Source organism: Hippichthys cyanospilos, chromosome 19 (assembly GCF_059441005.1).
Source record: "Hippichthys cyanospilos isolate Australia breed blue-spotted pipefish chromosome 19, RoL_Hcya_1.0, whole genome shotgun sequence".
Classification (NCBI taxonomy): Eukaryota; Metazoa; Chordata; class Actinopteri; order Syngnathiformes; family Syngnathidae; genus Hippichthys; species Hippichthys cyanospilos.
Genome location: NC_142387.1, coordinates 8637496 through 8661447, shown reverse-complemented (window position 1 = coordinate 8661447; position 23952 = coordinate 8637496). Strand labels below are relative to the sequence as shown.

The following is a 23952-nucleotide window of genomic DNA, read 5'->3' as shown; positions in this document are numbered from 1 at the left end:
GGTGCATAAACATACTCTTCTTGAGTGCTACCCCGTTGTCTTTCCCCTTATTAGGCAGGCTCTCCATAAAACCATCTTGAGTGTTTATTCAGTATATTTAATACAGCACACTTTGTCCTCATTAGTAGGACAACTCGGGAGTACTCGTAGGACATACATTAATTGTGAAGTAAAACTGTGCAGATGTTGACAAATTAATACGACAGGTAACAATATAAACCACTATTAGTTAACATCCAGCAGCTCACTAGTAACAAAAGTGGCACACAGATGCATTTTTTTTAATGCAGCACAGAATTTTACCAGTAAAGCTTAATTGCATAGAACGTTGCATTAGTAGAGGAAAAATATTAAATGTGAGAGTCTTTTTACTAGTGCACCCTGTCATTCTACTGCTTATTTTTCACTAGTAAAAGACCTCACTAGTATAAAGGCACTCCAGGAGACAGAGGAGATTTTGAACAGGGTTTCTGCAGGGGTTTTAATGCTAAGATGGAAACATTGCATTGTCTTTTCAAATTGAGAGCAAATTATTTGGAAAATGGAGCTACTCAGGTTTTATATTGATGCACTTTTTTTATGAGAAACAATTTTCAAGCAGAAGTGCAAAATATAAAACAGATGATTAAACATGATCTAACTTCCTGTGTTGCTAAATAAAATACCACTATCATTGCAAATGTAGTTTCAACGTTTAATAAAACAGGCATGGATGGCACAGCAATTTGTATCAAGTAAAATGTTTCATCATAAAAGTGAATTTAATTGTACACCCTGTCATTCTACTGCTTATTTCACAGGAGAAAGACAACTCACTAGTGTACTAGTACAATTAAAAGTACTTCAGGGGGAGAGGAGATTTTTAACAGGGTTTCTGAAGGCATTTTAATGCAGAGACAGAAACATTGCGTTTTCTTTTCATATTGTGAGAAAATCAAGTGGAACATGGATCACCTCAAGTTCCATTTGTCAGTCGACACAAATTTCCGGCAGATGAGCAAGACATAAAGCAGACAGTTAAACATCCAACTTATTGAGTTGCTGGATAAAATACCAGTATGAATATAGTTCCAAAGTCTAATGAGACAGACATGGATGACAGAGATTTGCAAGTAAAATTTTTAATTCTGAAAGGCTTTGGACTGGTAAAGCGTTATTTGGAAGAAAAAAAAAGTTCTCGAACTACTGCACCTGCCTTCCATTACTGAATGCCATTTATGCACACTAGTACATTAACTTACTCATACTGCATTAGTAGGACACTGGTAGGACAGGTTTGAGATTTTAATTAAATAACTGCAAGTTATTGCGAAGGCAAAACTGTGCATTAGTAGACAATTGCGTATTATCTAGTGCTTTACTAGTAGCAATTACATGTCCACTAGTGCAGTTTTTCCTGAGGGCAAAGAGTGTCATAATGCATCGACTACAGCTGGATATGGAATAAATGGTCAAAAGGCCAATGTTTACACTGACAAGTAGTTGCAAGCGGGTCTGAGTAGCGCACTTTAACACCCGCACACACACCACGCACACAAGACACGGTTGACTGGTGACCACCACGGGAAGAGTCCATGCAGTTTATCCAAGCTTCTGCATAAAGATACTGGACTGGTACTGGTTGCGAGTGCTACGGGCGTCCCGTTATTACGCAGTAATTTGTTTTAGGGGGTGGCGCGCCCGTCGTCGCGCGAGTGTTTTTTTTTTTTTTTTTTCCTGCTTGGTTTGTGCACGGGGATGGCGAAAGAGCCGTACAAGATTGGAGGCCTTTATCCTTAACAGGACTGTCCGATAGGGAGCCACCGACGTCGAAACAGCCTGTGGCGAAGGAGAGACAATCGGACAAGGTATCGACAAACGCTGCCGCCGACGCTTGAATCGTCATGAATGAATGACGTTCGTAAAATGTTTTTCACACATCCAGTAAACAGTTCTCTACGATGGCCGACGATTAGCGAATGTTGCTAAAGTATGCTATCAAGCCGGCTAGCTGACTCGGCTTTGTAAGTAATGTAAGAATTGTTTGTTAACTTGTATGCAAGACGTTTACTGTATATAAATTGTAAGACAAATAGAACCCGTTAAACTGAGTCGTCAAACGTATATAAGCAGAATGAAAATATTTTCTTGTAACGCTAGCTAGCTATGTAGCTATCTTGACAATTAGCAAGCTAGCTTGGTGACATTAGCTTTTAGCTGCCGAACATTATCATGTCTTTAGCAAGCCTTATCTTACAGATACCAAAGTGACAGTTGTAGTTCGAACATTGTTAAAGATTCACAATGAACCACACAATGTCTTACATAATTATCTGATCGTCCTGGTTTAACTCTTTGGGCTAACACCAGCAAGACTGTAGTTTCTCCAATGATAGCAAGTAGTGTTAACGTCATTGTTTTGAAATCTCACCAAGGTGTTAAGACTTCTAAAACCAATATTGTGATTATGTTTACAGAGGTGAGCAAGGCGAGATGATATTAACGGTTGATGCTATAAAAATCTGCCTTTTTTTCTAGTTGAGTCAATGACACGACAAATTAATACAAGGGAGGAGTGGCAGCAATCCTGTTAGAATATGACAACCTGTATACTTTTTTAAAATTCTGTTTTGTATCAGTGATCGTGACATTACAGACAGACACTACTTAAGTAGGATACTTGTGCATGTAAAAGACTAATAAATGTCAAAGTACTCCCTCACCCCCTTTACTTAGTAAATATGCTCTGAATTGTACATATGTACAAAAGTTGACATTTTTGCTGCCAATTATTTGAGGCGTGGGGGTTCTTATTACTTTGGCTGCTACATATATTGAGTGTGAGTAGTGCAGTTTATATGGTCATGAAAAACCTGGTTAAGTTTTTCCACATTCTCATAGTTATTGAAATTTTCTGAATAATAATGTTTTTTTGTGGAATATGATATTTTGGCTGTTTGCTTAGTTTCATTGCCCATACATAGTCAGGGGCCCACAGCTGTCGTGACCGGGTTGTTCTTAATAGCTCAAAAAATTCAACTCTTTGCTATAACTTGGATTATATGATATATATCTTCAGCTCTAATTTTCCTTCAAGCTTCTCATAAACAGTGGTCCCTCATTAGTTAGACCTTTCTGTGAAACTCACAGAAATATATTTCATTCACATAACATATTTGGTTCATATTGTTTATCTTTTGAATGGAGTAATTGGAAATGCTTTTTTTTTTCTTTTTTTTTTCCAGACCATGGGACACGGCGTGGACTAAATTGGAGTATCGAGTAACACATGCTAACTGTAAGTATATCAACGTATCCCATTTTAGTGTAATAGTGGTTAGAGATTTATAGTAAAGGAAAGCAGGAAAAATGAACAACAAACAATGTGCTTCAGTGGCCTTTTTCTGTAGTGCTATGACTGTTCAGTTATTCTTGGTAAGGAAACAAAATTATGCATCGTTGGCAGTGTTTATCTTTTTTTAAATTCCAGGTAAATTAATAGAGCAAAGATTCTTTTTTTGTAATGCCGACCTGGCTTAATGTTAAAAGAATCGGAGATTCATATTGTATTGGCCCCAATGATCGATATACACATCCCCCAATGGGTTAAACAGTGGAACCTTTCAAGAGTCACCACGCATTGAGAGACTTCCGTTTTGTGAGCATCGAAATGCACAACTCCACCATGGTAGAAGTTTACCAAAGAGGGAAAAGAGTGTTACGAAATAGAACTGGAAATTGTAATATTGAAACTTGTCTGGTTGCCTGCTCAGCACATTATGAGCAAGACAACAATTCATGAAACATTAGGCAAATACACAAAATATTTTTGATTAAAGAACAGCAGCTTGCCAACAAGCACTTTTTCTATATTAAAAACAAAGACAATTAGATTTAGTTTACACGTTCAGTATTACAATTTTTAGGCTTTTTTTTTAAATCATTTCGCAACTGCCTTGATAAATGTTTTATGATGGTAACAGTTTTACATTTAGCCATCTTTGAAGGTTCCATTGTATAAGTTAATGTATTCTGTGTGTGCAAAGTACGAAGTTGTTATATTTTTACTCTTCAGAACCATTTCTGTCTGTGCTGATGAAAGTGAAGACTTAAGTTGACGTGAATGCAGATAGTAAAAAGGCTAATTCATATGTTTTTACAGTGCATTGATGTAATTGTGCATGTGATATGTGCTTTGAGGCTTCCCACTGTGGCGTAGGACATGGCCACGGCCTCGCTCAGAGCAGAGTCAAGCCATAACCACAGAGGAACATCACAGCTCCATGCAGTTGGTGAGTCCACGTTACCTACAGTACTGGATACACTCACACATTCACACACACACTTTGTGCCGATAACATACTGTAAATGCGGTGAAACCTTTGCAAATGTTTGATTACTCCCAAGTCAAATACTAACCTGACATTTCACAAGTGAAGATGTATCCAAGTATATATTGACCTTAAAGATTTCAAACTAATGTGTTTGATATCCCCAGTTGTTAAAAAAAAAAAAATCATGTTATGAAATGGGCGCTTCCAGTATCCTTTGAAGGCAATTTTATCAGTTAGCATGGCAGATACTGACTTGTTAATAAAGGTTGACTATCCTACACTATATGTAGCCTTTGTACCAGTTACATACGAGTTGTCCCTGTTTGTTTGTTTCTGGCTTTTGTTCTGGTGTTCTCTGTTTCTTTCCTCTTAATTTACAAAATTATCAAACAGTTTTTGGATAGCACGAGGTCCATACGGGTCAAAGCATGTCGCTTTAGTGGATGTGTCTTTTTGGTCCATGTCTTTTGACGAATTGTAGCTGCCCTGCTAACCCCTACTTTGCTCAGTAGAGGACATTCTGACCTGGTCTCAAATTTTTGGGGGAGATGCAGTCGTTTTTTGCTGCCTTGGAGAGACAAAAATTGACAACAGTGAATAGAAATTAATATGTTGTTGTTCCTATATCAACAGGACAAATAGGATTGTAAAGCCAAGAATCAATCATCCATCGAATATGGTCTTCATCACGTTATTATTATTGGCTGTAGCTAGTATGCGCTATACTGATGAAACATGTTGACGACATCCATGACTATATCCAGTTGTAAATATTGAACAGGTTTAACCTTTGTATCTTACTGTTTTATGTTCTGTTACGGAATGGAAACTGTCTATATACACCTTACAGCATTCAATAATCTGTCAGGATAATTTTTCAGGACATCCTATCAACAGGCGTTTTCTAAGTTTCATCAGCATTGGGGAAATATGCTCAATTTTGCCTGATTACCATATGCACTTCATATTACTAAAGAATGCTCCAAATCATCTGTTCTCTTGCGTTCACCGTTAATGGCTTATTTTGGAACATTGGTATTGAGGGGATCAAAAGTATCCAAGCATATTGTGGAAATTCACCAGGATAATTAGGGTGCCTTGGCTCTTGGGTGCTTGGCTGGCGTTACATCACATGATGAATAGAGGATACTGGATAAATGTGTGTTGATGATGTTTGGTTAATCATAATAATTCATTGAAGCTGGATCAGTCATTACAAAGTAATTAAATTGAATTCTTTTAATGTTAAACAAAAATGCTCACCATTCTATTTGTAGCAACTCTTTATACTGTTAGTTGAGGGTAAATGTACTTGTCTTGTAATTGCTAACCTCAGTGTTTTCCAGAGGAAGGTGAATTGTTTTTGTCTGTGTCCTCAAATAGTTTCCTGTGCCAAAATCAAGAGGAAGAAAAGCTTATTTGGAGTTGCCACTTACGTGGAGGTGACGGCAGAGGGCGAGTCGCGTCGCACGGCAAAGTCCCACAGCTCATCCAGTCCGAAATGGGATGAAAGGATTACCCTGTAAGTTGTAACCCTTTTTTCATTGGATGATTTGTCTCTTGATTAAAGCATTTTTGTTTGTGTTGCTATGACACAACATCTGATTTGAGACACATGTAGACCTTTAATTTCAGTCCTTGGGAGGGAAGATGTTTGCTGCTTAAGTATAAAAGTACATCTCTTGTGTCTCTGAACCATTAGGAATGTAACACCACAGAGCCAGGTGGACTTCAAAGTATGGAGTCACCACACCTTGAAAGCAGACGCCCTGCTGGGCAAAGCCTCACTGGACCTTGTAGAAACCTTGGAGCAGCATGAAAGCAAATGTATGATTAAAAGACAAAAAACACACACACACTCACAGTACTTCAAACACGTGTTCATTGTATATTAGGGAAGCAAATACCACTATAAGAAGATCACTACAGGACTACGTTTCTTTTTACAGTCCAAGAGTCAATTCCATCATGCTTTAAGTTTTTAATCTATACATTTTTCTGCCTCAACAGTGGAGAATGTGAAAGAGGTGCTGAAGCTGAGTGTGGAGCACAAGGGCGTTCTGGTGCCTGCAGGAGAGCTGACCATCTACCTAGATGGGCTAACTGTCAATAATGAGGAAGAACTTGCACCACTAACCAATGGGAATGCAGCAAATGGCGCTAGTAAGATCAGCACTTTATTTGCCGATTCTGATCTAATAATCCTGTTGTGAAGTGTAAACTAATGTGCAAGGCGTGTTACTTGACAAATCCAACTGAGGAAAAGCCAATAATAACATTTTATCAAAGGGTAAGCAAAAAACTACTTAGAAGGGTAATATAATGTAGCTTGTAAAACATTTGCCTGTCACATCCATTAAAGGCTGATTAAGACTGAATTACATACCATTGTTGTGACAAGCACCCAGTGTTTCTTGGCAGAGCTAGTGGGGAAAGCATCCTTTACAACCAGATAAGCCTGCTTACATTTTAATGTCATGTTGTATTTTTTTTTCCAGCACCCGAATCAATCTTTTGTGGTTATCACATGCGCGCTTCACCCACAAATTTGCTCTCTACTTATTGTTAACATTCTCCACACCTTTTAGAGGTCCAGCAAAATGGTGACACCATCCATGAAAATGCAGAATCCTCTTCCACTTCCTCAAGGGCTGCCAACAGGTAAAAAGCTTTTTATAACACTGTAGATGTTACAATCTCTGCATACATATATATGATATAACACATTACCATTGGAAGATGCTCCTAAAATGACTGTAGCTTAAGTTTTGTGTAAAAATAACATGAAATAAATAGTGTAGTGTAGCAAAAATAATATAAAAAAAAGACACTTGTGTGTATGAGTTTAATCATGTTGATGTGATGAGGCGCTGGTCCAACGAATGTCGTCATCACTGGCAGAATGCCGACAGCCAGCGTTGCGCAAAACATGTTGTAATGCACCTTCTGTTGATTTGCTGTGAGCACATTGCTGGCAGTGACAGAATGGCGCAATCTCATGAAAGACGTTTTTTATCTTGTCAATAACCTCATCTTGCCATCCCAAAGCCTGGTGTTCTTTTATCTGCTTTCTAATGTCAATTGATTTTTTTTCATCATCTGCGTTACAAAAATGTGGGATAAGCAGGTACGTTTTAAGTGCCCTCACCTGATGAAGTATTTTTGCTTCCACCCGTAGCGCAGTGAATGGGACGGACTTAGGCCTGCGGTCAGCTTCCTGTTCAACCTCTAACGGATTGAATAGTCAGGTGCCTTCAAGTTCCTGTAGCCCGGCCCTTGGTCACTCTGTCAATGGTGATGTCACACCCAACGCTACACCAAGCCACCTACCCTCAGATAGCGATGTGGAGAGTCGGACTCGTGAGTATGAGTTTCTAGTCTAATACATGCATATATATACATATATATAGTGCAGAAAATCCAAACCACCAGTAATCGGTCTATCCCTATCATTACAAAATTTGTCTGTTCAAATACTTTGCTGAATTTGTGAAATGATAAATCATCACAACAGGTGATGTATTGCCTCAAGCAGAAAACCATGAGGAGTGTACTCCAGATGCCCTTCAGCCAGATTGCGACACAGCACCAAATGGCACATCTCAACCGCCGCCTACACAGCCTCCATCCTTGTCTTCTGCTGCTAAGCCGAACGACGGTGCTGTTGCCGCTGACGCCACTGCTACTACTTCCTCATCTGCGTGCACCTCCTCAGCACAGGGAGCCACCGCTATCGCGGCGTCCTCATCATCGACGTCCGCCTCCCCGGCACCAGGAGAAACAAACATGTCAGCTGACAGTGGGAGCAGTAGTAGCACAGCAACAACAGCTACAGATGGGGCCAAACCCAGACAGCAGGTTCCTGCGCCTGGGGGCCCAGATCCTCTTCCACCAGGGTATATATAAAAAAAAAAAAAAATCTACCATTAACTTTCAACTGTGTTTTCAAATACCCTTATCAAGGAATTATTTTGACTAATAACTTTTTCTAAATCCCATTTCATGAAACAGACTCCTTGTAATGAATTACTTTATTATGTCTCACAGGTGGGAGCAGAGAAAGGACCCGCATGGGAGAACATATTACGTAGATCACAACACCAGAACTACTACCTGGGAAAGACCACAGCCACTGCCACCAGGGTGAGCTTGAATGTCTATGTTCTTCATCCTCTTCCTACTAAGGATGCAGAAAATTCTAAGGCTTTTTTTAGGATTGAGGACGTTTCTGTGCATTCAATTTGCATTTGCATACCAATCATTTTGCTTTTGTAATTTTATTTTCCATATTTCTCAGTGTACATGTCGAGTTTTCTTTCCTCATTTTCAACCCCCATATTATCATTATTACTTGGAATCCGGACAATTTTCTCCACATATCTGTGTTTGAATAACATTATTTAAACACGAAATCAGCAATATGTCATTTACAAGGCTTCTATACCTCTAATTCGATATAGTATGCATCCGTTTTAGCGTGTTTCCACTTTCGTCAAGCGCCGCCTTATTCCCTCTTTGTTGTCAACAACAAGGTTGTGTGGATAATTTTTCCAGCGGACTTTGCCCTCTATGAAAGGAAAAAGACTGCTTGACTTGTCCGTTTAAGGCAAAAATGCGAGGGTAGTGTCATTGCACATGTGGATATCAGCAGGTGGGGCGAGAAACACAGCAAAGAACAACCGATCCACGCTCTGATCTTGCCATGGTCATCACTTGGGTAAAGTAGGCTTCAGCAAAGCATTTCTTGAGACCTCCATTTCAAACAAATTAGACAGGTCCGAAGATGACGACACGTGAAACAGTAACGTTGTTTAATGTTTGCGCAAATGACGAGCAGGAAGGGAACGACGTCCGGGATTTAAATGGGAGGAGCCATTTGGCGTGTCAGATAGTGATGATTACTTTTAGGGCTCTTTGACAAGTTCATATTCAGAGCTGTGTCAGAAAAAAAAAATACATTGAAAAATTGTTTAGTGTTGCAACATTAGTTTCAGCATTTGCGTCTATGAGCGCATGTACATTGCCTCGCACTTGTCTCTTTTCCGCCCCACCCCTCCAAAACCGCAAAAGGATGTTATTCATTATACAATGAAGACATGCATTTAAACGCACCATAATTTTGTCGTTTTAATAAAACACCCCATGAGGTTTAATTGGACAGCCATGATATTTTTAACCACTAAAGTCAGGGGTAGATTTATCCACGTTTTTTTTTTTTAATTCACCCAAACTGAAGTATAAAAGGGGTGTTTGACTTATGCACGTGGTCAACTTGTACACAGAGAAGCACTGTAAGATCTCCGAGGTCAGAGGTTTGAGAAAAGAACCTCTCTTCAGAACCAAATTAAAATTATTGTGGCTGTGGATGTAGGTATTTTTTGGGTACATAATAGAAAATTAGCTTCACATTGGTAATTAAGGAGAGGTAATTAAGATAAGCATATTTAGGTTTTTTTGTTTGTTTATGCTGCATGTTTTTAAAAAGCAATGAAATCTAATAAACTTTTTCTATCTCTTTTGTATTTATTAGATGGGAACGCCGCGTAGATGACCGGGGCAGGATCTATTATGTGGACCATAACACTCGCACCACCACATGGCAGCGTCCCACGATGGAGTCAGTGCGAAATTTTGAGCAGTGGCAGAGTCAGCGCAGCCAGCTGCAGGGAGCTATGCACCAGTTTAACCAGAGATACCTCTACTCTGTAAGAATATTATTACCCCATTTCTTGCATAAGGCCATCAATCCTCCAGCAATGAAATGACTCGCTCATTCTAAACTTTCAGCCAAGATCAGATTATCTTTGGAAACTTCTTACTTCGTTTTAAGTCTTTCATCACCGGGGATGATGTCATCTTTCCTAAAAATCATTAACTTGCAAAACTAATTAAAGGACAACCAAAGAAGAAAACTATTGAATACTGATGACCACAGTGGCTTTTATTACAGCATCACATTTTTTTTCTTTATTGTGTTTTTGTAATATTATCCAATCTATTTGAATAGATGTGTCTACATTATTTGTATCTTTTTAGGCATCAATGTTGTCGGCTGAGAACGATCCACTCGGGCCGCTACCTCCTGGTTGGGGTGAGTTCACGTTACGTTTCACTCAAGAGTCCTGTGTTGACACTTTGAGCCTTTGATGTTTACAGATAGAGCTTGAATAGCATTACAGCACATATTCTCAACTTGTCATCAGTGATTTGTTGCCATTGCAGTTTTCACTTTCCACTGTTATTTTTATTGTTTACAAGTCACGTGAGAGTAACATTTGTTTCATTTATTATTTGAGTCGGCACTGTTGATAATCAGATATCTAAACCAAGACCGTGATGTCCCTCGTTTTTAAGATGCTTGTGTTTTTTTTTTTTTAAACATTGCCAGAGAGGCGTGTGGACTCCAATGACAGAGTATACTTTGTCAACCACAACACAAAGACAACACAGTGGGAGGACCCCCGAACCCAAGGGTGAGCCACATTGAAAAAGGCCAGATGATTTTATGGGATGCATAACAGTTGAAATGCTGTGAACAGACGCTCCAGACATCAATTTGCAAACATTTGGCAAATATATAATAGTTTTAACATGTTCAGTTTATCTTGAGCCTCAACATAATATTGCACACGAAACTATCGAAGAGATTCATCCACAAATTATAAACAAATGTCGTGTCTGTTTTAGGCTACAAAATGAGGACCCTCTACCTGAGGGTTGGGAGATCCGTTACACAAGGGAAGGTGTTCGATACTTTGTCGATCACAACACCAGAACGACGACATTTAGCGACCCCCGCACTGGAAAGTCCTCTGTGTAAGATTTTTTTATTTTACTTTTTTTTTTTTAAATACCACCGCATGTATTGTAATGTTTAATGGACTGGGTTTATTGCTGAGGTCTTACATGTAGGTTCATCATGCACATAATTGATTACTTATGTGTTTAGCACCAAAGGTCCACAAATTGCGTATGAGCGCAGCTTCCGATGGAAACTTGCCCATTTTCGCTATTTGTGCCAGGTTTGTGTCCTTTATGCTTTATTTTTCAACTCATCCTTTTAAAATCACATTGCGTTTACAGTTCTTTTTTTTTTTTGCGCTCAGTCAAATGCTCTTCCCAGCCACGTGAAGATCACTGTCTCTAGACAGACGTTGTTTGAAGACTCATTCCAGCAGGTACTTGGATTGTTGTTGTGGGTGCGACAAACAGTCGTAAACATACCCGGCCTATTATTAGTGCAACTTGTTCATGGTGTGCTTTTTGTTTTTATTGTGTACCTTTTAGATTATGGCTCTGAAACCTTATGACTTGAGGCGGAGACTTTACGTCATTTTCCGAGGCGAGGAGGGTCTTGATTACGGAGGCTTAGCTCGGTACTGCATTAAAAATTTGCGATATGAGAATGTAATGCTGCGTTTTGGAAATTGTTGTTATTTCCATTGCTCACCTGAATTTGTTTGTCTTGTTCCCTCAAAAAAAAAAAAAAAAATCAGGGAGTGGTTCTTCTTGTTGTCACATGAGGTGCTGAATCCCATGTACTGTCTCTTTGAGTACGCTGGCAAGAGCAACTACTGTCTGCAGATTAACCCAGCGTCTGCTATCAACCCAGACCACCTCTCGTACTTCTGCTTCATAGGCAGATTCATTGCAATGGTATACCTGCAAAATCACTCTCACTGCAAAATGAATGGCTTAGAATACAGGCTTGACAAATGTTTTGATACTATACATATTTGCTTTCATTGTGCACCACATATTATAACATATTTTAAACTGATTTTATTGTATTTCATTTTTTTTGTCACCGATTAATTGGGATTCAATGTATTTGTTTTTCTTCACGTAGTACATACAGTTGTTTTTTTCCACAGCAAGCATATTATGCAGCAATAGGTTATCAAACTTGCTGCATATAATGCAGTTTAATTAATGAATTTATTGATTTATTTGTTTAATTTAAAAAAGTAATAGTTAACAATTTTAATATGCTGCTTTTAGGACGTCTAGTTAATTGGAAATCGTCTTTTTTTCAATAACAATACAAAAATATGTTTTTGGCTTCAACAGTTTGTTATATAATAAAAAAGTAATAGTTAACAATTTTAATATGCTGCTTTTAGGACGTCTAGTTAATTGGAAATCGTCTTTTTTTCAATAACAATACAAAAATATGTTTTTGGCTTCAACAGTTTGTTATATAATTTGACAACAGCTTTTGTGCAGAATTTTTCTGGTATAAATATAGTTTATTTTTATGTATGGTGGTCTCTAGTGTGCCATCATTTAGCAGTTTTTATTTGCAATAAAGAGATTACTGTTTATGCCGTTACAATTGGCTTTGTACACCACTTCATTTTAGCAGTCTGGTGGAGAGCGCTTAAAGCGCTCATGTTGTGAAGACGATTTATGGACTGCTCCTTGCGGGTTGTGCCAGCAACCCACAATATGCTACTGTACTGAGCCAAACACACATCAGTCAAGCTAGTGCTAACAGTACAGGAGGAGCACAGGCTGCTAGACATTGACACTGTCTACAATTAAACTAAGAGACTGCACTAATACAGGTTTTTGTCTGTTCTGTTCTGGCAGGCACTTTTTCATGGAAAGTTCATCGACACGGGCTTCTCCCTGCCTTTCTACAAACGAATGCTTAATAAGAAGCTCATCCTCAAAGATTTAGAGTCCATCGACCCGGAGTTCTATAACTCGCTTATTTGGATCAGGTTAATATTTTGTCTTCATCAACTTTATCAGTTAATAGAAATAGTGTGGACCAAAGGTTCTCCACCTTTTTTAAATGATGCATCTCATGTGAATTTGGTGGTGTAGACTTCTACTACATAATGTAAAATTGTGTCTTCTTAGGGAAAACAACATTGAGGAGTGTGGTCTGGAGATGTATTTTTCAGTGGACATGGAAATCTTAGGCAAAATCACATCCCATGACCTCAAACCCGATGGCGCCGATGTCCTTGTCACCGAGGAGAACAAGGAGGAGTACATCAGGTTCTGCCACTGGCATATTTTTGAGCGCAAATGTGCCTTCTGAAATCATTTTGTATGCACGATTAGTTTAAATGTGCGACGTGCCTTGCAGTTTAATGGCAGAGTGGAGATTCTCCCGTGGAGTTGAAGGGCAAACCAAAGCTTTCCTGGATGGTTTTAATGAGGTGGTTCCACTTCAGTGGCTCCAGTATTTCGACGAAAAGGAGCTAGAGGTAAGCTAAGTAAGGTTACAGAGAGGCACCAACAATTTTGACCATGTGTGTGTTACGTCATTTCTGTTTTGCATGTGTGTGTTCCAGGTGATGCTATGTGGCATGCAAGAAGTGGACTTGCAAGACTGGCAGAGGAACACGGTGTATCGCCACTATACCAGGAACAGTAAACAAATCATCTGGTTCTGGCAGGTACTGTCGTATCCACCAGTTTCTCGCATGTATGCCATCCAGATGTGGATAAGCGTATTTTTCTGACTCGCAATATATGATGGGCTATAAAACAAAAGCTGCTAACCCAACAGAATTCCACCTCAAGCAAATGCCCTTCTGTCTGTCCAGAATTATTTCTACACCTCGCTAGATACAGTATTCCCTAAGCAGTGCTATTGTTTCACTTCCATTGCTAGCAAGTGAATAAAATTTAGTGGTTGGAGTAGTACGACTGAAAGCACTTCTGTCCAACATTTTCAAGTCATGTGGACTGACAATTTTATGAAAAGTTATAAAGTTTTTATGGAACAATGGATCAAAATGGTTCTGTATGGTTTTTAGACAGAAATGTGCCAAGTAAAAACCTTGAGTTAACTCTCCTCTAACCTTATCCCCACACAGGTATGTTTACTTCTCAAAATATGTGGGTAACAAAACAAACAAGGTTCCCATCTCTTATAACATTTAGGGAGATCCTGATATAACTCTCTCAATTCTTATATTGCAGCCAAGGGTACTTTCTGGTACTAGTATAAATCAAAAATATCAGAAGGAATGATGCATGCTCTTATATATTTGTTTAGTATGAGCTACTAATATAGACTTGATCAAGAGATACTGTCTAAACAAACGAAAGAATAGTCAGCAACAGTCTTTTGAAAATGACCCATCAATTCCAAAGATTTGGGTCTGTGAGCATGAATGGTTGTTCGTTTATACGTGCTGTGCACTTGAATAAAATACATATAAAATAAACAAAGTGACAATATCGGAGATTTTGAATGTAGATCAATTTCATCTTTATTTTTTCCTTTACATCAAACCGATGCCCAATTTCAATTAATAGGTACTGTAACTTGTTTTTTTATGATTTGCAAAAGGTTTCAAATGATCAACATTAACTGTTTTTTTTTTCAACCTTTAAAACTTAACACAACGTTTAAACAACGCTTCTAAATATTTAACAGGCAGTCAAATCTTAGTTATGGCAATGCAGTCAACGTGACATATAAGCAACAAATAACAGATATAAACAACAAATAAAAACAGGCCGTCAGTCAGCAAATTCAAAAATGTTTAACTCTACCAAGTAGAAAAATGATTGGTGCATGTTCTCCCTTCCTTTTTGTTTTTTGCTTCCTTTGCAGCTTGTGAAAGAAGTGGACAACGAAGTGCGTTTGCGGCTCATGCAATTTGTCACCGGAACTTGCAGGCTTCCTCTGGGCGGCTTTGCTGAGCTTATGGGTTAGCTGGAACACACAAAGACTTCAATCGTTTTGCTCTGTACAAACTTTCTTCACTTTGTTTTTCACTGTAGGAAGTAACGGGCCTCAGAAATTCTGCATTGAGAAGGTTGGCAAGGAAACATGGCTTCCCAGGAGCCACACATGGTGAGTGGAACGGGAAGTTGAAAACAAAACGCGTACATGTTATGTAGTTATGATTCACTTCTTATGAAGTCATCCTGTGTTTTTTTTTTTTTTTTTGTGGTCACATCGTGGCATCTTGCTGCCAAGGAACTGAGCTGGGCTTTATTAGCGCCATCTAGTGGCATCTGTAGCTATTTATTAACCTTGGCCCGAACACTTTTCTAGAAATACAGCGCCCTCGAATAACTAGGCAACCCGCAGCTTGAGTCTTACTCAATTCTCTTTACAAGTCTTTCCATAATTTTACTGAGCCAACCATCAATATTTTTTTATTTATTCATTTATTTTTACATAGACTCTACTGGCACACCACTAAACAAAATTGTCACGGTATAATATGATGAACCGGTTTATTGTAGTGGATATGCACACATTCCCAACCCATAAGCAATAAGTCAAAATCCGTCGTGTAAAAAGTTGTACTGAGACCATAAAGGTTTTGTAACTCCTCCCCTCATGTGTCGACAGCTTCAACCGTCTGGACTTGCCCCCTTACAAAAGCTTCGAGCAGCTCAAAGAGAAACTCCTTTTCGCCATCGAGGAAACGGAAGGATTCGGACAAGAATAGACGGATCGCTCCTCGTGCATTTTCCTCCTCCTCCTCCTCCTCCTCCTCCTCATCATCACTGATTGTTCGACTGAAATCAATCAAATAATTGCACAAGATAACCACCACTGTATATAAGCTATTTTAGCAGTTTTAACCAAATCTTAATTTGCTGCATCATTTTTGCCGCAATCTTACTTTACCAGACCTTTAATATATGGAGCCTCCCACCAGAAATATGCAAGCCTCCCTACCTTTTTAGTTCTTCTTTTTAAAAATACAGAAAACATGGTTATTTTAAACAACGTGCTCCCCTTACTCCTGACTGCTTTTTGTGAAAGGATTCTAGTGTTTTTGGACAGGATATATTGTGTAACGCAATCTTTTTTTGAAGCTCTAGTTCTATAGGGCTTTTTAAGTCGTAGTTTGGAGTCTGGTGCCTGAAATCCCTTAAACTAATCACTTCACATTCATCAATCGCTGGATTGGAAATAGCCGCTATCTCCTGTAAAATATGTTTGCGTGCTGTATTCATATATGTTTTTTTTTTTTTTTTTGTTTTTCAGTGAACAATTCAGCGAATGAACTAAAGTCGTGGATGTGTGAATTATAAGTATTTTTTTTTCGCCCTTAAAACTACAGTAAGTGTTAATGAGACTGCACGATATTAGAAAAAAAAACATCCAATGTCACGTGTACCAAATAGATTATTTTTCATTTGGTAAAACAAACTGCTAAATATATTCTTAGCTAATTAACTGTTAAGGCAACACTTTAAGAACTTTCGATTTTTGTTGATTATGGCGGCACCCTCTGGATAAAAGTGGTAGTGTTTTGAGTAACAAAACGCATTTTCCAAACAAAATGACATTTTGTTTCTAGTCATAGCAATGAGAATGCTGTATTTCACCCAAGGCATGGCACATTCCTGGTAGTGTGATAAATGGTCGTGCCATGTTGAAATTTGGCATGTTGTCAACAATCTGGGTGAAATTTTAGCTTTCAATGCTTTCCTTTTGATGTGAAATGATGTGACACTCAAAACATTGGACAAAATACCGAGCAAGCGTTAAGGTTGCATCTGCTTGGTCAGTTAGATAAAAGCAAACAATTTCATATGAAATTTAACTGCACAGATCATGATTACATTTTTTTTTATATATATATTGTGCAGTCCTAGTGATAAGCACTTTGGCCTCATGGTTGGGTTCTGGAATGGAATCTCAACTCTGACCTGTGTAACGGAGTGCCATAAATTGTTCATCTGAATTGTACGGGATGTTTTATTTTGAATCACGTACTACTGTACATATTTTACAGGAGATTGAGTTTTTTCATCATCCACGGTAACCCCCCCTTTTTCAATGGCCGCCTCCTCCTGAGTCAAACCGCCATCAAGCACATAACGCTTGGACTCATATTGAAGTACCCATGAGAAACACTCACTCTGGTGACTTATTCAAAATGTTGCACGGACAGGTCCAGGTGACATGTTCCAGTTCACCTCAGCTGCAGTGAGGCGGCATGACACACTGAGTCATCAAGCGTTTAGGAGTAAGGTTGGTTCCAGCAACAATGTGCTTTGAATTATTTAGTTAACAAAAAAAAACATGCTAACATTCAGTAATGTATACAGGCAGGACAACAGATTTATTTTTTAATACCCAAAGTATTAAGTGGCCAAATGTTAACTCATTCACTGCCATTGACGGTTATAGACGTCCAAAATCTATTTGAACCGAGCTGGCTGTGAATGAGTTAAGATTCTCCTTGGTGAGTCTATTTGCTGTTTTGTGCTTTTGGGCAAGCTTTCAAGTTGTTAATCCTTCTCCTGCCCCCCCTCCTTCACACTCTGCATACATTTTATGTCTCATTTGGTACGCCGAGATGCAATCAAACAGTCGAGCTGGCTCAAAAGTGACATGAACTTTGCAACGTGTCGGTGGCCTCGCCCAGTTCTTTTCACTTCCCGGAATTCTCATCATTTATCCCCACTTCACCTCCAACGCCGGTGGGTTTTTTTTTTTGGTCGATGGTCTAAATTCAGGCTGAAATTTTGAGGTTGTTTTTCCCCCAGGTCCAGCTTGAGCCGGAAAGGATGGATGACGATGATAATACGGAGGAAACGTATCATATTGTAGCAAAAGGAGCCAACTCTTGAAAAACCGTGCTTCCTTTTTCGATCGCAAACCTGTAATCGATGCGAATCCGAAACTGTGTATGTGAATACTCATTGTACAAAGATAACGACAGATAGCATACTTAGATATTATAATAAATTGCAGAGCCGCCGTTCCAGTGTTTGGAAATCTGTGATGCCTTTTGTTTCATATCGGAAATAAACTGGGAGCGTTTCAGGCGGCCTCGGAGGCAGGACGTGTGCCGCGAAGGCCGTAGGAAAGGCGTCCCGATTGTAACATATCGCGTGTAGATACACACTGTAAACACCTACTACACTGTACAGAATGGCCCTTTACCCGTGTATAGAGGATTCATTTTTAAATCAGCTTTCAGCCATTTGAAATGAAGAGAGATGGATTTATGAGATAAACAAATAAATACGTGAATGACTCCCCGCCATCATTGTGCTTTTATTTTCAAGTTGTCAGGATGCTCCTCCGACCAGATGAGCGATTTCCACGTCCGAGGCCAATCATAAAACCATGTTAACAATTAGAGAAGATTCCCAAATGGTGCCAGGTTCATCTGAACTTCTTTAACAGGTCAACGGCTTCTTTATGGACCTGAACACAACGGAACGGCACAAAGCGTCTTCATCACGCGGAAGACGGTAACCACCCGTTTCGTACCTCTTTGTCTTCGTGGGTGCGCGGGGGGTAATCTTTAGCTTTGTTTAGCCACAGCAAAGCTTTCTGCTCATCCTTCATGGCCATGTAGGTCTTCGCTACCATGAGGAGGTTTTTACTGTAGAAGTTTGGATCGACTTGGAAAAGAAAAAAACAAAGGGTGGAAATGTGCAGCTGCTCTCCATTGAAAGTGTATTAAATTGAGCGGCAAGATCTATGTGCCAACAGTCCACTCGTGCAGTGGTTCTGAACCTTTTTTCCCAATTATATATAAATAATGTGACTTTTTTTTTTTTTTTGGTCAAGTACCCCCAAATCAGCTCAAAGCAATTTAGGATGGAAAAGACGTGTTGTGTCTTCCGAGAGGTATCAGCCGTTATTTAGCATAATCTATTTTATTTCTAGCTCAAACGACAATAAACATCCGTTTAATCTCAACAAAACAAAGGCATATAGCATTTTAGAAAACGCGTCCGTATGATACAATTTAGGGATAAAATGTTCCATTTTTCAATTCATTAGCTCTCAATTTGAAAAGAAAACTACAGTTCCTGTCACAGCATTAATTTTTTATGCCAGCATAAACCTTGTAAAAACGTCAAATTCCCCCTGAAGTCCCTTCATGTATCCCCAATTGAGAAACATTGCACTAGTAGAAGCAACAAGTGTGTATGTGACACTTTGACCACACGGGTAAGACAACTTTGCCATTGTAGTATAATATGTATTACTCACTAGAAAAAAAGGGGTGCTAGTGATGTTAGTAAAAAAAAAAAAAAACAACAACTGACAAATGTAAGCTAATACACAAAGTTGTTGTACTTGTATGCTAAACTTTCTCATTTACACAAAGGGTGCACTAGTACATGGACCTTAAGGTATTTCGTGTACTTTTAAGAAAACAAGTCATTTTACCTTGTTCAGCTTTCAGGAAGAACTGCAAAGCCTTGAAATAAAAACATGTTTTTTGTTTTTTAATTCAACTTTAACAGATGGTCCATAAGGAAATACAGTACTTTATTTGTTTTTACCTCCTCATATGTGGACGTTGGAGGTGACCCAAAAATAACCGTCGCCACTTTGCGTTGATACCACGGCAACTCAGAGAATGTAAAACACCTAATTAGAAAAAAAGTTAAAAAAGGATTTACAATTTCACACCTGAGCATAAACATAGAATTGTCTGTATATGTACTTGACCCTGACTAATTTGATCTACAAATGTTAACTCGCAAGCCAGTATTAGTGTGCAATATTCTTTTTTTGTTTGTTCCAGTACGAAAATGTCTTCAGACTTACCAGTAACCCAAAATGTGTAGAGACGTTGCATCTTTGGGATTAAGCTCCAGGGCTCTCTAGGACCAAAAAAAAAATATTATATATATATATATATATATATATATATATTATTCAGTGATCCTCTGGCAGAGGGCTACCTCACCTCCAGATGTTCCCGGATTACGTAAGAATTGCCAATTTTAACCTTGACTCCCTCATACTCCCCTACGTCACTCAGACATATTGCATACCACTGTGGAATTTAAAAAAAGAAAAAAAAAAACATCTTAGATCTTATACAAACTAATTGAGCTCTTGAAGATTAGCAACTCCTCCACAATATGATGGAGCAAAAAAAAAAAAAAAAAGTCTTACTTTGTGTGCTGCAAAACACTTGTCATCTTTTTCCAAAGATTTTTTTGCATATTCAAAGGCCTGGTACACCAGCTGTTTCTTCAGTTTGTCCTCGGTTTCAGGTAGCTCGGACACGTCTCGGGACACTCTTGCCAACCTCCACAAGAACTCGGCGTTATCGCTGGACACACACGCAGAAAAAGGTGCTAAAATGACAGCGTGCGGGTCAGATTTGAAATGCAGTTCCTCACCTGTCTTTGTACTGCACTAGGAGCTGGTAGAGTTTACGCGTCTCGGCACAGCTATAAAGGTAGTCGGCCTGCTCAAGAACCTCCTCTTCTCAGAGAAAAAAAAAAACCCATCAAACTTCAGTACAGTATCTTTTCCTTTATTCATGCTGATTCAGATTCCATTTAGGTAACTATTTATCTCATACTGAATTGCCAAATTACCTTTTTCTAAAGCGAGGACCACCCCTGAATCCTGCGCCCTGAGATAAGCGCCATATGTCAGACACGAGAGTGTTGGGAGTCCCAGCAAGAATGCGGTTCTTCCACCCTGCGCATGGTAAAGACAAAGTCCATGAAGATGTTTTGTTGAAAGTCCCTAGGTGGCTTTAGACAACCTGTCAATAGCAGTACTGCAGGGGTGTACAATATATGGCCCGAGGGTCATTTGTGGCCCGCAGTCCATTTTAAATCAGCCAGTGTCATATAGAATAAATTACATTTGCTATGAATCATTTTTTGGATGCATTTGTAGGGCTTTTCTAAATATGTAAATATAAAAATTATGAAAATGTAAAAATAAACTCGTCAACAATTTGCCTTACAAATACTGTAAATAGCTGTTAAGGGATAAACTAATACATAAACATTGTGCAGTTATTTGCATATAAACTAAGAAATAAAAACTATCAAAGTGGCCCTTGCATCCTTTGATTTTACTGTAGCCTATGTGGCCTGCAGACCAAACGTCTGGACACTGCTGCGCTTCAGTCTAATTTGATAACCTACAGTGCTAAAAATCTGATAATGGGTTAATGGACCAATTCGTGAAAAAATATATAATTATATAAAGGTTAATTAACACTTCCAACAACAAATGTATGAAATACAAATGACCTGTTTTACAATCATGTGTCCTCTACTATTAGTTTAGCTGTAAAACTACAATTCTGACAACAATTTGGTCGCAGTCTAGAAGTGTTATTTCTCAATCAAATATTAGTGACTTTAATACTACATTAGGTTTGTTAAAAACAAACGTTAAATGTTGATCTTGGTGTATATTACGATTCATGATTTCGAATTACAACGTCAATTACATGTAAGAAATTAAAGCACTGTTATTTTAAAATTTAACAACCCAATTATGTGTCCCGATATGTTTCAGTCGACGAGCAACATTGTAAACCAACGTCATGCAAATAAAACGCAACCGGTATTTACTGCGAGAACATTGGCGACCCTTCTTGTAGAGGACGAGTAAAAGTGATTGGCCGTTCTGATTCGGATTCCTTTCGTCCAAGTCACGAAGGTCCTGTTGATACAACGCATCCAAAAGAAGCCAGCCATCACGCCAAATGTCCAAGCCGGGAGTGAGAAAATCGCTCACCTGTCAGATATTTACCAACAGAGAGTCGACGTAGGCGTCGTTCAAGAAAACTCTAGAGCAGCGTTGTAAAATTAAAAGTAAGCGTTTAGGTCTGTTTTAGTTCATAAGTAAATAATAGAGACAGTGGCAAAGCATGAATTCGTTATTTATGAGTAATATGAATGGTTGAATTAAATCATCTTTATTAATTATCTTTTTTAAACGTACCCAATATTTGCTGTTAAAATAGAATTATTATTCGCGGTTATTGTTAGTTTGTAGACACGAAATCACAAGATATGATTCACACACAATTATTGTCAGGTTGTATTCATATATTATTCAAACATTACTAAACCAGGTTAAGTTGCTGTACACAATTTTTTGAGCGGTCAAACAATACAACACTTGTTCAGAAAAGTTTGTAGTGTTCTTGAACGTATCCCGTAAAACGTGTCCTTTTGTTTTAAGTGGTCGATGAGAAACTTACAGAATGTTTTTTTGTTCCGTAGCAACCTTTTTGTACGAGCTTGTCAAAAGAGAAGACGCTGGTAAAGTACAACTAATTTATGTACTGAAGCGAAAGTAAAAACAAACAAAAAACAATTGAATACTGTACTTAAATTGTTGCGATTTTCAGTTAACTCCACCAGAGTTCGCCACAGCGAATCACACAGAATTATTTGGCAGTTGCCATGGTTATTATTTTCTCCGTTTCACTTAATGAAACCACATAGCTCAGTTTACCAGCGTTTTCTTTTCTTTTATGCAAATTAACTGTTTTGACGGGTGAACGTAGCAAACACAGCCAGCGTATCCTCTTGACTTCACTACTGCGTTAGCGTAGGTTTGTGACTGTCAAAGGCGCGTTGCCTCCTACGTAAAAATTACCCAACAAACTTCGTTGCATCGCGTCGTAAACCAAACAACACTGAACCAGCATAAACCAACATCCACGACACCCTGAACATAGGCATCGTGACATCAAGCGTTACCTAAGAGGGCACAGGGATTCATGTTGCCCTTATTTTTATTTTTTTGAGGGACGATTGTCAATATGACAATGAATGCAGACTTTTCAGTTGCATTATCATTAAAAAAAAAAAAAAAAAACGTTTGAATAAGGCATTAACAAACTTCAAAAAGCTAACTATAGTCTGCCCGTAAATTGTCAACAATAGTTTGTCCAGAAATTATTTAATTTGTCAACAAAGAATAGAATAGAATGCCTTTGTTATTGTACAGCAGTAATATAATAAAATTGGACGTCCTGCTCCCAGTGTTGCGTATTCAATAACTATGAAAAATAAATAGAAATCAGTGTTACGCGTTTCGGTTATCGCGACTTCACTCTTCATTTTTCACCTTAACTGTCCATTGCAGGTTTACGTTGCTATTTTCTCGCCAATTTATTTTTTTTTCATTTTTAAAGTCAGACCAGTCAAAAAATAGCAATTTTATTTATCCAAAACAACAACAAAAAATGTTTTAACCCCTGCTACATTGATTTTAACTTATAAACCTCATGATTTTGATGGATATTTTCCTAACTTGGATCAGAAGAAAACTCACTTTCCGTATTCATATTTTCACAAAAGAAACACACTAAAAGCTCATTTTCTACTTTGTGGCTTGTGGTTCCTGCAGGTTTTTTTTTTTTGTAGTAAAGTAACAGGGCAACAGTTCGAAAACATGACTTGGATTAAGAGTTAATAATGAACAAAAATACCAATAATCTTGGTATATTTTTGTAGCCAAACGTAGTGATATATTTCCAGTCTTTTTGAAAAGTCTTGCAAATGTCAATTACCTTCACAAATTTTAAATTAGTTGGATATTACGAAAGGGTCGTCCGTCTTTTGTGCCCTGCGATTGGCTGGCAAGCAGTTCAGGGTGTCCCCCGCCTACTGCCCGAAGCCAGCTGAGATAGGCTCCAGCAAACCTGCGACCCCTGTGGGGATAAGCGGCTATAGAAAACGGATGTATGGATAGATGATCAAAAAGCTTTAGTTATATATATTTTAATGAAACAGGCGCTGCAGAATGACATTTAAAAATATTAAACAGTATCTTTTGTTTTGAAGTATTAATAGATCCATAACTCTCATGTTGACTAAATTGGCCATCCATAGTACAGTACGTACTGTACATATCCACTTTTCAAAGACCGCCAATGCTTCTTTGAATATAACC

General features: G+C 38.4%; 2 protein-coding genes across 3 annotated transcripts; one reads left to right on the top strand and one right to left on the bottom strand.

The window, feature by feature from the left end:
* The first annotated feature begins 1527 nt into the window (after positions 1-1527).
* On the top strand, positions 1528-18295 carry wwp1 (WW domain containing E3 ubiquitin protein ligase 1). Of its 2 annotated transcripts, none has more exons than XM_088402349.1 (25): positions 1528-1847; positions 3225-3277; positions 4180-4271; positions 5697-5835; positions 6016-6140; positions 6324-6476; positions 6902-6974; positions 7492-7673; positions 7828-8209; positions 8361-8456; positions 9844-10018; positions 10350-10404; positions 10702-10786; positions 11001-11129; positions 11263-11335; positions 11420-11491; positions 11601-11689; positions 11810-11969; positions 12906-13039; positions 13182-13322; positions 13414-13534; positions 13622-13726; positions 14896-14992; positions 15066-15138; positions 15646-18295. In XM_088402349.1, the coding sequence occupies exons 3-25, from the start codon at positions 4202-4204 to the stop codon at positions 15743-15745; spliced, it is 2829 nt and encodes a 942-aa protein (XP_088258475.1). In that variant the 5' UTR covers positions 1528-1847; positions 3225-3277; positions 4180-4201; the 3' UTR covers positions 15746-18295. The 2 variants fall into 2 exon arrangements, with proteins under 2 accessions (XP_088258475.1, XP_088258476.1); XM_088402350.1 differs by having other exon boundaries at positions 1529-1847; positions 7849-8209.
* rmdn1 (regulator of microtubule dynamics 1) lies at positions 18296-21799 on the bottom strand. The gene is made up of 10 exons (XM_088402360.1): positions 21615-21799; positions 20616-20721; positions 20415-20499; positions 20185-20344; positions 19973-20062; positions 19831-19886; positions 19563-19650; positions 19447-19477; positions 18535-18668; positions 18296-18468 (listed from the first exon to the last, which is right to left on the bottom strand). Exons 1-10 carry the CDS (start codon positions 21738-21740, stop codon positions 18427-18429), a joined length of 918 nt encoding a protein of 305 aa, XP_088258486.1. The 5' UTR covers positions 21741-21799; the 3' UTR covers positions 18296-18426.
* Positions 21800-23952: the final 2153 nt, after the last annotated feature.

What these genes read in the sequence shown, in the direction of transcription:
- wwp1 (XM_088402349.1), top strand. Translation starts at nt 4,202, where the DNA reads ATGGCCACGGCCTCGCTCAGAGCAGAGTCAAGCCATAACCACAGAGGA. An exon ending in ATCACAGCTCCATGCAGTTG is followed by an intron (nt 4,272 to 5,696) that starts GTGAGTCCACGT and finishes GTCCTCAAATAG; the next exon opens with TTTCCTGTGCCAAAATCAAG. An exon ending in TAGGCAGATTCATTGCAATG is followed by an intron (nt 11,970 to 12,905) that starts GTATACCTGCAA and finishes CTGTTCTGGCAG; the next exon opens with GCACTTTTTCATGGAAAGTT.
- rmdn1 (XM_088402360.1), bottom strand. Translation starts at nt 21,740, where the DNA reads ATGGCTGGCTTCTTTTGGATGCGTTGTATCAACAGGACCTTCGTGACT. An exon ending in GGGTCGCCAATGTTCTCGCA is followed by an intron (nt 20,722 to 21,614) that starts GTAAATACCGGT and finishes TACCATGCGCAG; the next exon opens with GGTGGAAGAACCGCATTCTT. An exon ending in GGTCCTCGCTTTAGAAAAAG is followed by an intron (nt 20,500 to 20,615) that starts GTAATTTGGCAA and finishes TTCTCTGAGAAG; the next exon opens with AGGAGGTTCTTGAGCAGGCC.